The sequence below is a fragment of the Panthera tigris genome, chromosome B3, assembly GCF_018350195.1.
Source record: "Panthera tigris isolate Pti1 chromosome B3, P.tigris_Pti1_mat1.1, whole genome shotgun sequence".
Classification (NCBI taxonomy): domain Eukaryota; kingdom Metazoa; phylum Chordata; class Mammalia; order Carnivora; family Felidae; genus Panthera; species Panthera tigris.
Window position 1 is genome coordinate 120,000,646 of NC_056665.1, and position 18,340 is coordinate 120,018,985.

General features: G+C 37.2%; 1 protein-coding gene across 14 annotated transcripts in view; it reads left to right on the plus strand.

Moving 5' to 3' along the window:
• The window catches only part of TTLL5 (tubulin tyrosine ligase like 5), a 285,253-nt gene that overhangs the window by 82,021 nt on the left and 184,892 nt on the right, over positions 1-18,340 (plus strand). For 11 of the 14 annotated variants that reach the window (XR_006218999.1, XM_042990159.1, XM_042990167.1 and 8 more), the window contains 3 exons: positions 96-187; positions 7,620-7,682; positions 12,805-12,843. Coding sequence is in view for 13 of the 14 variants with exons in the window: in XM_042990159.1 (XP_042846093.1) it covers positions 96-187; positions 7,620-7,682; positions 12,805-12,843 (194 nt within the window). In the remaining variant the exon portion in view is untranslated. The remainder of the gene's footprint in view (positions 1-95; positions 188-7,619; positions 7,683-12,804; positions 12,844-18,340) is intronic. The other 3 variants (XM_042990162.1, XM_042990166.1, XM_042990168.1) reach the window with 1 other exon arrangement.

An 18,340-nucleotide genomic window follows, 5' to 3' on the forward strand; every position in this document is an offset into this window, starting at 1 on the left:
TCATATTTGTGGGTCATAACCCTCTTTCTCTGCTCTGTAATCTTTTGGATTACGGTTTCCAAAATCAGTACTCATTTTATTTTCTCTTTATGTAGATCAAAGTTTTACGGAGAGTGAAGGAAGAAAATGATCGGAGAGGTGGATTTATTCGCATATTCCCTACATCAGAGACATGGGAAATATATGGGTGAGGTGACTACCTTTTTTTTTTTTTTTAATCTGTGCCTCAGGTCCACAGCATTGGATTAATTGTGACACAGTGTTGTCATTGCTTTCCATGTGGGTCTTTCTTATTTTGCATATTTACTTATAGTAGTGTGACTATTATCCAACCTAAGCATTAACATTAATGTAATCTACCTGTGCATTATTCTTCCTTTTGAAAAAAAAAAAAAAATCCCCCACCTCCTTCCTAATAGCCCCCTAACCCAGGGTTACATACTTGTAAAAAAATTTTATAGTCATCATTACCTTGGTTTGAAAAAAAACTGTTTTATCATCTATATTGTGCCTAAACAATATATTATTTTTAATCATCATTTAGATCTAGCTAACATACATCAAAATGGATTTATTTTAAGTGTATGGTTTGATGATAAGTCTTGACAAATATTAACACCAATTTAACCACTGCCATCACCACAATCAAGATGTAGAATGTTTCTGTAACCTTCAGAAGTCCCTTCATTCCCCTTTACAGTTATTTGCCCTCATTATCCTGAGCCACAGATGTCTACCGATCTGCTTTATGTCATTATCATTTTTCTAGAATCTTCTATAAGTAGAATCATACAATATATATACTCCTGTGTCTGGAGTCTTTGTTTGGCATGACGTTTTTGAGAATTATCCATGTTGTGTGAAGTAGTAGTTCGTTCCTTATTGTTACCTACTAATTTATTGTATGAATATACCATAGTGTATTTATCCATTCACCTGTTGTAGAACATTGGCGTTGTGTCCAGTTTGGAACTGTTGTGAAGAAAGCTGTTATGAACACTTATGTAGTATGTGAATATGTGATTTCATTTCTCTTAGGTTAATACCGAGGAGTAGAATAGGTGAGTCATATGATAGGGCGTAAGGTATAGTACCAGTGTATGAGAGTTCTGGTTGCTGTTCATCTTTGTCAACACTTGGTATTGTCAGGGTTTTTAATTTGAGGTATTATAGTGGGTGTGTAGTATATCTCTGTGGTTTTACTTTGCTTTTCTCTGATGAATAGTGATCCTGAGCATTCATGTGCTATTGGCTATTTGTGTGTCTTTTTTTTTCTATTTTAAATTTAGGATTTTGTTGTTGTTGTTACTGTGCTATAAAGGACTGCTGATACAAGTCCTTTCTCGAGATATTTATATTGTGAATATGTTCTCCAAGTGTGTGAGTAGCTTTTTCATTTCCTTAACAGTGGCTTTAAAGAACAGAAATTTTAAATTTCAATGAAGTCCCATTGACAACATTTTTAGAAGATTTATAAATTTTGTGTTTCCTGTCTAAGAAATCTTTGGCAACCCCAATTTTCACAAAGCTTATTCTCTTATGCTTTCTTCTAGAAGCTTTACAATTTTAGCTTTTATATTTAGGTCTATGATATGTATTGATTTAATTTTTGTGTATGATGTGAGGTAAGGGTTGGGGTTCATTTCTTTTCATATGATGTACATTTGTTCCAGCACCATTTGTTGAAATTGCCCCACTGAATTCCATTGGCATCTTTTCTGAAAATTAATTCAAATATATGTGGGGGTCTGTTTCTGGACTTTATTCAGTTTCACTGATTAATGTGTTTGTCTCGATTACCATAGCTTTATACTAAGTCTTAAAATTTGATAGTGTGTCTTCCAACTTTGTTGTTCTTTTTTAAGTATTTTGACTATTTTGTGTCGTCTGTATTTCTCAAGACATTTTAAAATTTCTTTGTCAATTTCTACACAGAAGCCTGCTGGCTTTTGATTTGGCATTGCATTGAGCATATAAATTTTGAGAGTGAACATTTTAACAATATTGAATTTTCTAATCCATGAACGTGATATATCTCTCCATTTATTTAGTTGTTCTCCTCCTCCTCCTCCCTCCTCCCCATCTCCCACCCTCCTCCTTCTCCCCTCCCTCTCTCCCACCTCCTCCTTCTCCCCTCCCCCTCTCCCACCCTCCTCCTTCTCCCCTCCCCCTCTCCCCCTCCTCCTTCTCCCCTTCCCCTCTCCTCCTCCTTCCTCCCTCCCTCCCCCTCTTCCTCCCTTCCTTCCTCCTCCTTTTCTTCTTCTTGTTTTTTTTTTTTAATGTATATTTATTTTTGAGAGAGACAGAGCACAAATGGGAGAGTGGCAAGGAGAAAGGGAGACACTGAATCTGAAGCAGACTCCAGGGTCTGAGCTGTCAGCACAGAGCCTGACAAGGGGCTCAAACTCACAAACTGTGAGATCACAACCTGAGCCAAAGTTAGACACTTAACTGACTGAGCCACCCAGGAGCCCCTCTTCTTGTTTTTATTTTAATTCCAGTCAACATACAACATTATATTGGTTTCAGGTGTACAATATAGTGAGTCAACCATTCCATACATCATGTAGTTCCATATATCACCTGGTGATGATCACAAGTACATATTTAGGTTTTCTTTTATTTCTCTTAGCAATATTTTCTAGTTTTCAATGTAAAGGCCTTGCACATATTTTTTAAAATTTATGACTTGGTGTTTCATGTTTTTGAATGGTATTGTAAATGTTATTTTTTAAACAACTTTATTGAGTTATAAATATATTTAAAGTGTACAGTTTGGTAAGTTTTAATATATGTATATATTTGTGGAACCTGCACATAGGCAACCTAATGAACAAATACATAACCTCTAGCTAGAAGTTTCCTTGTGCCTCTTTGTAGTTCTTCTCTCTTGCTCCTCCCTTTCTTTCCCTGCCCATCCCTGTCCCCAGGGAGCTATGATTTGCTTTCTGTTACTAAAGATTAATCTGCATTCCCTGGAATTTCATATAATAGAATTCTACAGGTTGTTTTCTTATTTGTTGGGTCTTTTTTTTCTATTTGGCAGAATTATTTTTATATTCATACACGTTGTATCATCTATCATTGGTTTAATTCCTTTCTATTGTTGAGTAATATTATAGGCATATGCCAGAATTTGTTTATCCTTTCATCTGTTGGACATTTTGGTTTCAAGGTTTTGGTTATTACAAATATATGCATGCTTTCATTTCTTTTGGGTAAATTCTACTTATGAAATGACTGGATCATGTTGTAAGAAACTGCCATACAGTTTTCTAAAGTGGTTGCACCATTTTACAATCCCATAATAAGTGTATGAGAGTTCCAGTTCCTCCACATTGTCACCAACAATTGGTACGGTCAATTTAATTTATCTCCTTAAGAGGTGTGTAGTGCTATCTCATTATGGTTTTATTTGCACTTCCTTAATGATTGCCCATTTTTATTTATTTTTTTTAATTTTTTTTTTTAACGTTTATTTATTTTTGAGACAGAGAGAGAGAGCGAGCATGAACGGGGGAGGGTCAGAGAGAGAGGGAGACACAGAATCCGAAACAGGCTCCAGGCTCTGAGCGGTCAGCACAGAGCCTGGTGCGGGGCTCGAACTCATGGACCGCGAGATCATGACCTGACCCGAAGTCGGCCGCTAAACCGACTGAGCCACCCAGGTGCCCCAATGATTGCCCATTTTTAAATGAGGTTATTTTCTCATAGTTGAGCTGTGAGAGTTCTTTATGCATTCTGGATATAAGTCCTTTTTTCCTAGCTCTTTAAAAATGGTTGTTCCATTGGGCACAAGGGTGGTTCAGTTGGTTAAGTGCCTGACTTCGTCTTAGGTCATGATCTCGCGGTTCGTGAGGTCGAGCCCCACATTGGGCTCTCTGTTGTTAGCCCAGAGCCCACTTTGGATCCTCTGTCTCCCTCTCTTTGCCCCTCCCCTGCTTGGTCGCCCTCTCTCTCACAAAAATAAATAAACACTAAAAATATATTTTTTTAAATGTTGCTCCATTATCTTTGGCTTGCATTTTTCTGATAAGAGGCATACAGTAATTATTATTTTTGTTTTTCTGTGCATAACATGTCTTTTTTTCCCTCAGCCTGCGTTTAAGATTATTTCTTTCTGGCTGATTTTTAGCAGTTTGATTATGATATATGCCTTGTGTCATTTTCTTCATGTTTCTTCTACTTGGGATTTGTTGAACTTCTTGGTCCGTGGGCTTATAGTTTTCATCATAAATGGAAAGCTTTTGGCCATTAAAAAAATTTTTTTTTTTTCTATTTCCTTCCTCTCCTTTCTCCTTTTGGAACTCTGGCTACATGTTAAAATTGGCTGATATTATACTACAAGTCTGGCTCTGTTCATTTTTTTAGACTTTTTCTTTATTTTGGATGGTTTTCTATTTCTCTTTCTAAATTCATTCATCTTTTTGTCTGCGGTGTCACATCTTCTATTCATTCCATCCAGTGAAATGTTCATTTCCGATACTTTATTTTTCATCTTTAGAACTTTTTGGTTTTTTCCATTATTTTCATGATTTTTTTAGATTCTTGTGCATATATTATAATATGTATAGTAGCTATTTTTAAATTGTTATCCTGTTATCTCTATCATTTCTGAGTTTATTTCTACCGACTGATTTTCCTCTTATGGGTTACATTTTTCCTTTTTCTTCACATGCACAGTGATTTTTAAAAATTGGATGCTGGACATTATAAATGTATAGTTGAGTGGGTTGGTTTTGTTGCCTTCTTTGAATGCTGTTGAAAGTTGTTTTTGGTTTTTTTTGGCAGGGGGGAGTCCAACAGTTAAGTTACTTGTAGTCTAGCTTAATCTTTTTCAGGCTCATTTAAAAACTTTTTTTTTTTTTAAGTTTCAGTATAATTAACATATAGTGTTATGTTAGTTTCAGATGTGTGATGTAGTGATTCAACATTACTTAGATCATGTAAAAATTTTTTATGGTTTGTTTAGGATAGCTTTTGTTTAGGTCTAGGAAAGTTTTACTACTAAAGACTCTTTGGAGTTATCTGTTAAATGAGCCCATGTTCAGTGAGATTTATCCATTCTGGGAACCAATCAATTTATAGCCCTGGGTGAATTCTGCAAAGTATTCAGCTTATGCTTTCTTTTTAATGTTCTTTACCCTGCCCCTTCCTCTTTGCCCAGCCCTGTGGACTTTCACCCTATGTCTGAGCAGATTTGTATTTACCCAAAGACTCAAAAATCCCTTGTGATGATTATTCTCTGATTACAATAAGGTTGAGAATCTTTGTACTTATTTATAGGTAACACATTTCTTTTTCTTTGGTGAGTGGCTTTTGATCTAGTTGGGATATTAGTGGTTCTAAGTATAGAGCTAGAACTTAGAGGAATAAAAGAAGGTACCCATTTTGTGTTTGTTTTGTTTTGTCTTGAAAACCCAGCTGTTCATAGAGAAATCTTCCTTTCATCTTACAAAATATTCTATCGATGTAATTATACCTTATAGAGACCTAGGAATGCAACAGAAAGATATTGTTTGTGTTTTCTTTTGTTATGTTTTTGAAGAATTAAAATGTTTGCAGTTCCTAGAAAACATACCTTTTAACTAATGAAAGTGGAAATCTACACTCTTGAGTATTTTAAGAAGTAGGACCTTAATTTAAGTGCCTTTAGGAAAATTTGAAGGAATCAGTTACAGGTAATGTTGGGGTCTCTTATGGAGTCCAGTAATGATACCTTTCTTTACTGGTTTGGTTCTGAACCAATGGAGAAATAAGACAAAGACTAAGGAGAGAGGAGGCCAAAATATCTCCTATTTTACTGATAAAGTCTAGATTGGGAGACTTGATTATATCTATCTGCAGGCAGGCACACTTTTTGTTGAATTTCCAGTTTGGACAGATGTACATGCCCATTTCTGGGCAAAGTTAGACTGGGCTGTGTGTGGGGAGCACCTGACCCCATCAGACCAGCAGAAGATACATACCTCCTAATGGGAGATTGTCCCCCAAGAGAAAAAAGGGAGCTGCTCGATGAAGCATTTCTGTTTGTTCTTTCTAAATTACCAATCTGGTAAGTCACTCTACCTCTCCTGGGGCCTCTGAGAAAAGCAGAGCAAGGCCAAGAATATTAAACTAATTGCGCTGCCTTCATTTAGAGTGGGGAAGATGTCACAAATATGCCTTTATATATATATACCTATATATATGTGCCTATATATATATATATGCCTATATATACATATATATATTTATTGGGTATCAGCCAAGTGTCTAGCACTGCGTTTGGTGGTTTGGTGCTTTGGAGTATAAAACCAATATTAGATGGAACCCCTGCCCTTTGAGAGTTACCAGCGTGACTATGGAGACATTATTTATGCATATAATAAAAATAGCTCATTTGTATAGTACTTCATAATTATAATGTACTTCATGGACATCATTGTTATCCCCATTTTAATGATACAGAAAGTAAGGATTAGTAAAGTAATGTGACTCATCCATGATCACACAGGGGGACCTGATTCAGGTATTCTGAATCTGGATCTTAACTTTTTTCCTGCTACCACATGCTGCTTTCGGAGAAGAAAAATTTTCCTCGGTGAGACAGTGTATGGCAGGTCTGTCGAGCATACAGTAAAGGGCAAGGTAGCTCAGACAAGGGCGCTTCTGTAGACTTGGAGCAGTCGTTATCAGGGAAGGCTTCTTGCAGCAGGGAAGACTTGAGCTGCTTCTTGAAGGGTAGATTATGGTAAGTGGATGGAGTGTGAGGAGGTATCCAGACCAAGGCAAAAGGATCAATACGAGGGGTGGTGTGAGAGGATTGTGAGGGGCCTCGGTCTGGCTATATGGCATGATCACTGTTGAGAGGAACTTTCTGGACAACGTGTGAAGGAATTGGTGGTATAGATTATCCAACTTTGGAAAGCTTGGAAGAGAGTGTATGCCTCCTGCAGTAGCCATCAAGGAGCCATTGAAAGCTCTTGAGAAATAACATGGTTGAAACCATCTGTCTACATTTTCACGCCCTTTATGCATCTCCCATTCCTGGCTTCTTTTGACCTCTCTCTTAGTTATATACGAATTTTAGTCGTGGTTTTTTTTTTTTTTTTAAGCATTCTTCTCTTAACATTAAAAAAAAAATGATTTTAGAGAAAGAATGCACATGTGCTCATGAGCTGGGGCAGGAGGGTGGGCACAGGGATGGAGACAGAATCTCAAGTGGGCTCCATCCCATGACCCTGGGGTCATGACCTGGGCCCAAATCAAGAGCTGGGCACAACCCACTGAGCCACAGGCACCCCAGTGGTTTCGTTTTTACCTTACAGTTTTATTTTCTGATTTTAGTGTGTCACTTTTTATTAATCCAAGAAATCCTGCCATTTCTTTCTTTTTACATTCTAAATTAACTCCGCCATTTATTCTTTTCATTTTATTTTATCTGCTGCAACTCTGATATTTTATAATTTTAATTTGAGCAACTTTCTCTTACTTTGTCATTTTAGAGAACAGTATATTACTTTAGAAACACTGTATAAGTACCCTGTCACTTCTGTGCTTGATTCATGGCTTTATTTCCATATTCTGTCCGTTCAGCCAAACCTAAGAAATAGCCAGTTTCTTTCTTTGTCTTTCAGGTCCTACCTCGAACACAAGACTTCCATGAACTATATGCTGGCAACACGTCTCTTCCCGGACAGGTAGGGATTTGTTAATCTTGTAAATTTGCTAATCTGAAACCATCACTAGATCATTTGATGATAAAATACACACAAAAGAAGAAAAGAGGCTTTATAAAAGTCTTTTGTAAAATCTCTGATAGAAAAGGCCTTGCAGAAAACACAACATAAAACCTTGTTCCAGAATTCATTAACTCTCAGTATGTTGTACTGTTTCCAGAAGCCACAAATTAAACTGTAACGATCTTTAAACAATCTTAACAGATGCCCTAGACTTTATTCTTCTTAGAGGAAGGCCTTTACTCAGTCCCTTTTTAACGTTAGACACAATTTTAACAAGGCATGATCATCTCTTTTTCTAGACTAGAAGAGATTAGAATGATCAGATTAGGAAAGGTAGAGAGGGGTGGTAATTCAAAAAATAAATACACTAAGAGTTGTAAAAAATGACAACTGATAACCTCAATACAAGGGGAAATAGGGGGAAATGATGGAAAGCAGACATTGGAATTCAAGTAGCACAGCAATCAGGGACTACTTAGCTCCACATAACTTTTGTTGCCCGTAAGACATAATTGTATTACAGTAAAGTTCAGTAACTGACTCTCAAAATAAAGAACCTTAGTTATTTAGAGAAATGTATATTATTTTCAAGGTTATGTGTGCTTTTTTGCAGGATTCTTAAAATAGATCCCCAGATTTTAGCCATTTCCTACAATTTCATGATCTGTTATCAGGAAATATATGGGATTTGTCATTTCTCTCTGTAAATTTGTAGTTATTACCACTGATAAAGTAATTATACTGTATAGCTTCTAATGAAAGAGACTTTCAGATTTACTTAGAAGACAGAATCTCAGTCCTCTCTATATATAACCTGGTTTTTTCTCTCCTCCCCCACCACCCTGGAAACTTTTACAAGGCTCCTTTATCTTTAGAGTTCAGATATTTTACCAAGATATGTTCTGGTGTGTTACTTTTCATTATTTTGGTTTTGCAGTGGGTGGGTTGTTTCAGACTGAAGATTTAAGTTTTCCAACTGTCATCCTCTCTTTTCTCTCCTTGTGGAACTTCTTTTAGATGAATTTGAGATCTTTTGCTGTATGTTCCATGTTTTGTTTTTTGTTTGTTTTTTTACTTTTTCTCTTTTTTTATCTCGTTTTTTTTAGTTAAATTCTGGGAGGTTTCTTGAACTTTTTCTTCTAAAATTTTAAATTGATCTGCAGCCTTATCTATTTAATTATTCAGTACCAGCACAGGAGAGGTTGTTCAGTTTACCTTTTTGATTTTGGCAAGTACAATTTTAATATCCAAGAACTATTTTTGGTTTCTGAAGAGTTTTTAAAGTTCATGGATGTAATATTAAAATGCTTCAGGTACCAATTCCAGTGTGGCCGACAGGTTCCCCCATAGCACCAAGCAGTTGCCCCCTGTTGGCATCTGAGAACTCAACTCAATTCTGACACTGTCTACCTGGAGCTTAGCATCGGATTCCACAGTTTAAGGGTTCAGTCCTACAAGACTGTCATTCGCCACCTCCTCCGCCTTTGCCCTACTTTGGATGCCAGTCTCAAAGCCAGGCTGTCACCTTTGCTTCTGACTGAGCAGCTACATATCGGAGGTTCCAACGTCCCTCTCCTTGGACTTCAATTCAGACACCAGTTGCAAGTCCAGGTTGTCACCTGTACTTCTGACTGACTGGCTATAAACCAGAGGTTCCCACGACTCTCTTCTTCCTCGGGTTTGATTAATTTGCTAGAGTGGCCCACAAGACTCCAAGAAACATTTCACTTACTAGATCGTTGGTTTATTTTAAAAGAATATAACTCAGGAATAGCCAGATGGAAGAGAGGCACAGGGCAGGGTATGGGGAAAGGGAGCAGGACTTCCATGCCCTCCCCAGATCACGTGTTCACCAGCCTCACACCTCTCCTTTTGAGTTTCGAGGGAGGCATCATTACAGAGGCATGATTGATTAAATCATCGGTTGTTGGTGATTGAACTCCCTCTGCTGGCCCTCTCCCCTCCATGTTGGTCAGAGGCGTGGGGCTGAAAGTTCCAGTTCTTTGATCACATGGTTGGTTCTTCTGGTGACCAGCCCCCATCCTGACGGGGATCCAGGGCATTCCCAAAGTCACCTCACTGGCATGACCAAAGACCTTTACCATGCTCATCGCTTAAGAAGTTCCAGGGGATTTAGGAGCTCTGTGCTAGAAATGGGGATGAAGACCAAATGTATATTTCTTACTATAAATCACAAGATCACAAATCTTTTTTCACATCTCTTTGACTATTTTGATTAGTTTGTTGAAAGTTCCTTTCTGTTTTTTGCATTATATTTAATTCTTCTAGATTAGTTCTGTTGGTTCATCTCATTCTTTCTGGTTTGTATTATTATATTTCCTCATATATTTGGTGATCTTTGATTGTCCAGTTGTTTTGATAAGTAGTGGACCTTTTGCTGAGGATGGGAAGTTTGCATGAGTTTCCTCACAGATTATATCTGTCTCAACTGACATAGACTCTATGCTTGAGGCTCAGTCTTTCCAACCTTGGCATTCCCATGAGGGAGAAGGAAAGGGCAATCTGAGAACCTCCAGCCAAATTAGGAAGCATTCTCCTAGGGGGAGTAGAACAATAAAAAGATTTGAGATGTATTAATATATGTGTTTCTTTATTAACAATCCAATAAGAAGGCTACCAGTGGGTCTAATAACCGCCAGAATTTCAAAAGTGTGCTACATGTTGGCAAGATTTTGAGATACCTGTAATATCTCTAATATGAAAAAAAGGATGTATTATTTTCTTTTGGTAACAAACTCATACTAACATTGTTGTAGACGGTTTCCAACATGTATATGAAGGAAATGCTAAATTTCAGTTGGAGGGAGGATTAATTTTTTCTTCATCTAAGTTGGTATACTCCCTGAATTCTTTCTTGGAGTCCCAGAAACAACACCTGTTTACAAAGCATTCTAGAAATATGAATTTCAGGGTACCTGGGTGGCTCAGTCAGTTAAGCGTCCAACCTCAGTTCAGGTCATGATCTCATGTTTTGTGAGTTCAGGCTCTGCATCAGGCTCTCTGCTGTCAGCGCAGAACCTGCTTTGGAAAACTCTGTCCCCCGCCCCTCCCCCACTCGTGAGCGTGGTCTCTCTGTCTCTCTCTCAAAAATAAACATTAATAAGAAATAAAATAAAAACATGAATGCCCGTGTTTAGCAAAGAAAGACCTCATGATCTACTCTTGCCTACCCTTTTAGCCTCGTCTCTACTTTTCCATATCCAGCCATGGCCAGTATCTCTGTATCAGCTTCCTCTTTCATGCCTCCTCCTTCTTACATACTCGCCACCCCTTGGCACGGCCTTCAGTTCGTCTCTGAATTCTTCTAGCTGTGTCCTTCATCCTCTTACCCAGACTAGGAGGAGGTTCTGTCGGCCCTGCCAGTCCCTTGGTGTGATTCAGGTTCACTCCTCGTATTAGTATTGCTTGTTTACTTACTAGCCTGCCTACTTTACAAGTGGGCTTTTAAGAGTAGTACTTTGTTATGTTCATCTTTGTCCATATCTAGAGCGTACCACATGGTAGGCACACACACACAAACATGGACCGAAAAAATGAAATTGCATTTGTTGCAAGCCCTCACATCTCCGGTAAGTCTCTTCTCTTCGATTTGAATTGATGTTTTTTTCTCTCAAAAATCCTGTTGTATTCGTGTCCGAATTCCTTTCAAACTAATTCCCTCATCATTTCTTTTAGGTTAATTTTGTCTTCCTTTTTCTTGCCCTCTCCCACTCACCCCCCACCTACCTCCCTGCCTTGGCAAACAGTATCTTACCTACTGTCTTCTAGTATGAGGGTAATTTTAACCCTGGCTGCATATTAGTAACACCCGTGGATTTTGTAAATCATGTTTATGCCCTGGCCCCAGCCCCAGACTGAAGCATTGGTACTTCCTAAAAGCTGCTGAGGTGATTGTAATGCGAAACCATGATTGCATATTACCGAGACAAAGCATTATCGGATGAAAGAGTCATCTTGAGGCTTTCTGATGGTAAGATGACAATGTTAGGACGTTGGCATGAATAGAAGACATGGGACGGCAAAGGCAAAACATTCTGGTGAAGACTTACTTTTACTTGGTTTTCTCTAACTAGAAAATCTTGACCTAGATTGCATGTGTCTCTTTTTTATAAACCAACCCCACAGGTTCTCATTTATATAAAATTTTCAAAATGATAAAATTTTTAAATGTAGAACAGATTAAAGGAAACCAGGGGTTAGGTAGGTAAAAGCTGTGTGGTTATAAAAGGATGACACAGGGGATCCTTTTGGTCATGAAATTGTGCAGTATCTCGGCGGTGACGTGTACGTGAATCTATGTAGTGATAAAATTGTACTGAGCTAAATAAACACATTCACAAATGAATACAAATAAAAATGAAGAAATTAAGAAAGAGATAGAGTATGTGTTAAATGAAAGGAAATTGAATGTGGAAAGAATGTTTTAAAGGAAAAACAAAAGCTAATTTAAACATAAATGGCATTCACTTCTTGCGGTGAGAGGCCAAACTCTAGTTCAGAGACAATGGAGAGCAGCTCTTTTTTTAAAGGGATTTTTTTTTTAATTGTGAAAAATATTTCTTCTGAGCATCTTTTTTAAACCCCATGAAAACTGAGATTGGTTTCCTTTACTAAATACAGTTCAGTGAAAGTATAAAGAGCATGGGCGTCTGAGACCTAACTCCTGGGTTCAAATCTGAACCCACTAAGCTTCAACCTTGGGCATGTCGCAAAACGATCATATCCTCCTTCTTTTTATAAACGGGGTTGATAATAACCTTCTTCACATGGTGGTGGTGAAGAAGAAGTGTGATTTGATTGCTGACTAAATACACAAATACAAGTCATTGTTACGATTCTTCCCTAGAAGTCATCTGTCCTTTCCCTGTGGTTTTTTAATTGATCTTCCCCCATGCTTATGGGACTCTTTTCTTTTATCAATATATTTCTCTGCTTCTCCCCAAAGATGACTTCCCTGGCATAATTCTGTATTATCTCAGGAGTGTGTGTGTGTGCATGTGAACTCAGGAGAGAATATCTGAACAGTCCTCTAACCCAGTTGTCCTTTCTACTTCTGTAGGGGAAACCCAAGAAGAAGCTTATTGACAGGAAGAACACGGTAACTGATTTTTAAAAGTTGAGAAATTCTTTCCATGTGCACCATGTGTGACCATGCACGGGCTAAGCATGGTATTTTATATAGCCATTTTTGGTGGCTCAGCTTGAATAGTAACATAAAAAATGTTTCTGTTGAAACACTCTTCTGTGGCAACTTTTTACAAACTAAATTTGAGATTTACTTTTTTTTATAACTACAGGTATATCATTTGAACTGATAATAATAGTGTTCTTGCTTGGCTGTGTGAGAGACACCAAAGTATAAAGGAGATTTCAAGACTCCTGTCATGATAGAGTCAAATAAGTGGTTATGTTTGGTCTTGATATACTTGGAGCCTGTAACGCTATGCCGTATGGGACTGAGCAGAACTGCTTCCAGTTTGCCACAGAACTGAAAGCACTCAAAATACCTGTGGCTCTTCACTTTGGTGGAGAAGAGAAGGGTCTTGGAGGAAGGGCTGGGATGGCCTTGCCCAACCGAAGACCGCAACCACAACAAAAACTCTTAAACCTAAGCACATACCCCCCTGGTTTGAGACCTTACATACATCCCCTTTGTGCTCTGCCTCTTGAGAAAACAAAATGTCAACAATGGAAACATAGAAAGAAACATCCTGTATCTAGTTGTTAGTTTCACATTTAAGGATTAGTGAGGATAAACCTGGTTTCTTGTTGAAACCCCTTGAAGCCTAAATCTAATTTTTCTTTAAAGAAGGAAAACATATGCTTGCCGTTGAATTAAGGGAAAACTGGGAGAGGTCGAATTTGTAACTTGCTTCCAAATGAAAGTCACAGTTAATTCATAAGTTTCCTCCAGTTTCTCGTCAAAGAATATGCCTCCTAGAGTGTATTGCTATCAATTTGGCGATTAGAAAAAATCAAACAGAAGAAAAAAATCTTAAACAATAAGTATTTAAAATTCAGTTGGTTCTGGCCTTCATTTTTGGCACTTATATTGCCATCAGGAGTTTTTTGGTGGTATAGAGGCATAAGCAAATGAAAGCTGGCATATAATAGATCATGTGCTGTTGTACGAAATACATCTTCATACATTTAAAACGATTAAAATCATAAACAGTATGGTCTTTGAACACAGTGGAATTCGAAAGCAGTAACAATAGAAAATCTCCTAATACTTGGAAATTAACACCTCAAAATAGTGCATGGGTCAAGAAAGAAATCATGAGGGAAATTGGAAAGTATTTCAAACTGAATGATGATAAAAATGTAACATTAAAATGTGTGGGATGCAGCTCATGTCATGTTTTGGGGGCAACTTACAGCTTCTTAAATGCTTGTATTAGAAAACAGAGGACTAAATCACTGATCTAACATTCCATTTTGTGAAACTAGATAAAGAAGAGTAACCCGTGTAAATTGAAGAACGGACATAATAAAGGGTGGGAATCAATTAAATGAAAGACAAACAATAAAGAAAACCAGTAAAATCTAAAATTGTTCACTGGTAAGATAGAATTCATAAACTCTTACCTAGACTGATCTAGTAAGAAGAAAGAACAAGAATTACCAATATCAGATAGGAAAGAAGGAAGTAATTTATAGATCCTACAGAAATCAAAAGGACGTTAAGGGAGTATTATTAATAACCTTATTCCATTGCTTTGACAACCTAGAGGAAATGTCTGAATTCCTTGGGAGGGAATACTTGACAAAAATGACACAAGCTGAAATAGAAATTTTGAATAGTCCCATATCTATTCAGAATATTGAATTTGTAATCAAAAGTCTTTCTGCAAAGAAAACCCCAAGCCCAGTAGTTTCGCTTGTGAATTCTATCAAGCATTTGAGGAAGAACAGCACCAATCTTACATAAATTCTTTTAAAACTATAGGAAGAGACACGTCCCAATTCATTTTATGACGCCAACATTAATTATGACACCAAAGCTTGACAAAGACATTTTTAAAAAGGTAGGGGAGGTGCCTGGGTGGCTTAGTTGGTTAAGTGTCTGACTTTGGATTTTGGCTCAGATCATGATTTCATGGTTCTGCTATCAGCAAAGAGCCTGCTTGGGATTCTCTCTCTGCCCCTCCCCTGTCTCGCGCATGTGCTCTCTCTCTCTCTCAAATAAGTATACATTAAAAAAGAACATTACATGGGGCGCCTGGGTGGTGCAGTCGGTTAAGCGTCCGACTTCAGCCAGGTCACGATCTCGCGGTCCGTGAGTTCGAGCCCCGCGTCAGGCTCTGGGCTGATGGCTCTGGGCTGATGGCTCGGAGCCTGGAGCCTGTTTCCGATTCTGTGTCTCCCTCTCTCTCTGCCCCTCCCCCGTTCATGCTCTGTCTCTCTCTGTCCCAAAAATAAATAAAAAACGTTGAAAAAAAAAATTTAAATAAAAAAAAAAAAAGAACATTACAGGCTAATATCTTCATGAACAGAGACACAAAATTTCTTCAAAGAATAGTAGCAAATTGAATCTACCAGTATAAAAAAAAGGGTAATACATATGACTAAGAGAGGTTTTTCCTAGTAATGCAATGTTGGTTTGACATTTGAAAATTCATCAGTATAATTCACCATATACAAAGGGAAAAAACCCGATGATCATTTTATTAGATCCAAAAAAAAAAAAAAAGCATCTGATGAAATTCAACACATTTATGATAAAAACTCTTAGTAAATAAGGAATAGAAGGAATTTCTTCATTTGGTAAATGCCATCTATAAAATATCTATTGCTATCATCATACCTAATGGTAAAATATTGAAGGCTTCCTTCCATGAATCATAAGATATCAAGATGTCCATTTTCACCATTTGTAGTCACTTTATACTAGAAGTCCCAAGCTGTACAATGAAGCAAGGGTTGGGGAAGAAAAGGCATACAGATTGGAAGTGAAGAAATCAAATGTCTTTCATCTTGGATGATCTGAGCTAGTTAATAGGAAATCTTTTTTTTTTTTTTTTTCTTAACGTTTATTCATTTTTGAGAAGGGGCAAACAGGGGTGGGGCAGAGAGAGAGGGAGACACAGAATCCGAAGCAGGCCACAGGCTCTGAGCTGACAGCACAGAGCCTGACGCAGGGCTCAAACTCATGAACCATGAGATCATGACCTGAGCCAAAATTAGACGCTTAACTGACTGAGCCACCCAGGCACCCCAAGTTAATAGGAAATCTTAAAACATCTACAGAATAACTACAAGAACATATCATTGCATTTAGCAAGGTCTTTGAACATAAGGTCAATATACTAAAATGTATTGTAGTTTTAAATACTAGTAGTAAATAATTTGAAAATGAAATTAAATTTTGCTTATGGTAGCATTTGAAAATACGAAATTCTCAAGGGTAAATTTTATAAAATATGTTTAATACCTATACAGTAAAAGCTAAATATTCAGTAAATATTACTGAAATAAATGAAAGAAGATCTAAATAAGTGGGGAGATATGTGATGTTCATGGATTAGAAGACTGAATATTGCAAAAAGTGTCTGTTCTCCCCAAATTGATCTAAAGATCTGATACATTATTCCAGTATATATATATATACGTATATATATTGTGTATATATACGTATATATATATATGTATTATATATATACGTATATATATGTGTGTGTGTATATATATAATAATTCCAGTATATATGTATATGTATATATATATATATATATTTTGTAGAAATCCACTATATTTTTCTTCACCAAAGCAGAAATTGACTTTAAATTTTTTTTTTTTTTTTTTGTATGTGGAGATACAAAGGACTTAGAGTATCCAAAGTCATCTTGAAAAAGACTTAGGGTACCTTACTTAAAGAAATACTACAATGTTATAGTAATCAAAACTGTGGCAAGTTGAACAGAAAAGAGAGTCCAGAAACAGACCTATATTTATGTGGTCATTTGACTTGCATCAAAAGGCCCAAAGTAATCCACTGGGGAAAGGAAACTTCTTAACAAATAGGACTGGAACTGGATATCGTACTTTTAAAAGTGAACCTCAGCCCCTGTCTCCCAGAAAAATTAGTGATGATTCAGAGACATAAACAGAAAAGCTCTTACGATAAAATTTCTTGAGGAAAATCTAGGACAGTGTCTTTGGGACTTTGGGCTTGGCAAAAGTTTTAAACATGACGCAGAAAGTGGTACCCAAAAAAGAAAAAATGATAAGCTAGATTTCCTCAAAATTATCATCATCCCATACTGTTCGGAAAGTGACCAGGCAGGCCATAAACCGGGTGAAGATATTCATCAAACAAAGGTCTGGTGCCTAGAGAGTATGACAGACTCCTATAACTGAAAAATTAGAAGACAGCCCTCTTACAAATGGGTAAAATATTTGGACAGACACTTCAAAAAGAAGGTATGTGAGTGGCCAGTATGCTCATGAAAATGTGCTTAACACCATTAGTTATCAGAGAATTGCAAGTTAAACCATGAGATACCACTGAAATCCAGCAGAATGGCTCGCGTTATGTCATTGTGTTGTACACTTTAAATACATTACAATTTTATTTGTCAGCGACAGCTCAGTAAAGCTGGGAACAACCTGAAAATGACCGACAGCATCAGATGGTGTGGAGCTAATGGAGCTCTGGTGCATTGTCATTGGCAGCAGAAACTGGTACAAGTTCCTTAGGAGGGGTCTGGCAGTTTGCTAGCCTTGAAAGCTCCGTGCTGAGATCTCTGCCCAGAAGGAATGAAAAACGTAATCACAAAACGACTTGTACAAAAATGTCCATAGCAGCTTCATTCATAATATTCCCAAACTGGAAACAACCTAGGGGTCCGATAACCAGAGAGTAGGTGAACTGTGGATTATTCATAGAGTGGACTAATCCTGAGCCGTACAAAGGCATAAGTATGGATACACATCACATGGATGAATCTCAAAAACAGGCAGAATGAAAGGAAACTTATAAGAGTTCATACTGTACAATTCCATTTTTAAGAAGTTCTAGAGTAGGCAAACCTAATACGTAATGAAACAACTTAGGACAGTGGTCTCCTTTAGGAGTGTGAGGGAGGGATTGACTGGGAAGCTTCATGAGAACTTTCTGAGGGGGTGGTAATGTTAGAGCTCGGGTTACATAGTTCTAGGCATTTGTCAGAACTCACAAATGGGCATTATAGTATTTGAGTATTTCACTGTATATGGTGTTTAGCTCACCAACAAACAAACTAAACAGAAACAATAAACCAAAACACCAAAAACAAATACCCAGAAAACAAATACTGAACTCTAGCTACTAACGATGTGCATGTTAAAGCATTTAGGTACAAAGTGCACTGACATCTGTGTGTAACTTTGAAATGCTTTAAAAATTAAATGGATTGGTGGATGAATAGAAGAAGGGATGGTTGGATATATATGTGCTGAAACAAATATAGCAATATATTTATTTCAGAAACTAGGCAATGGGTACATGACTGTCTGCTGTACAGTTCTTAAAACTTTTCTGTTTGTGTAAATATTTTCAGAATACAATGTTAGAAAAATAAAATGAGGTAGATGTAGCTAAAAGGTGTTATAAT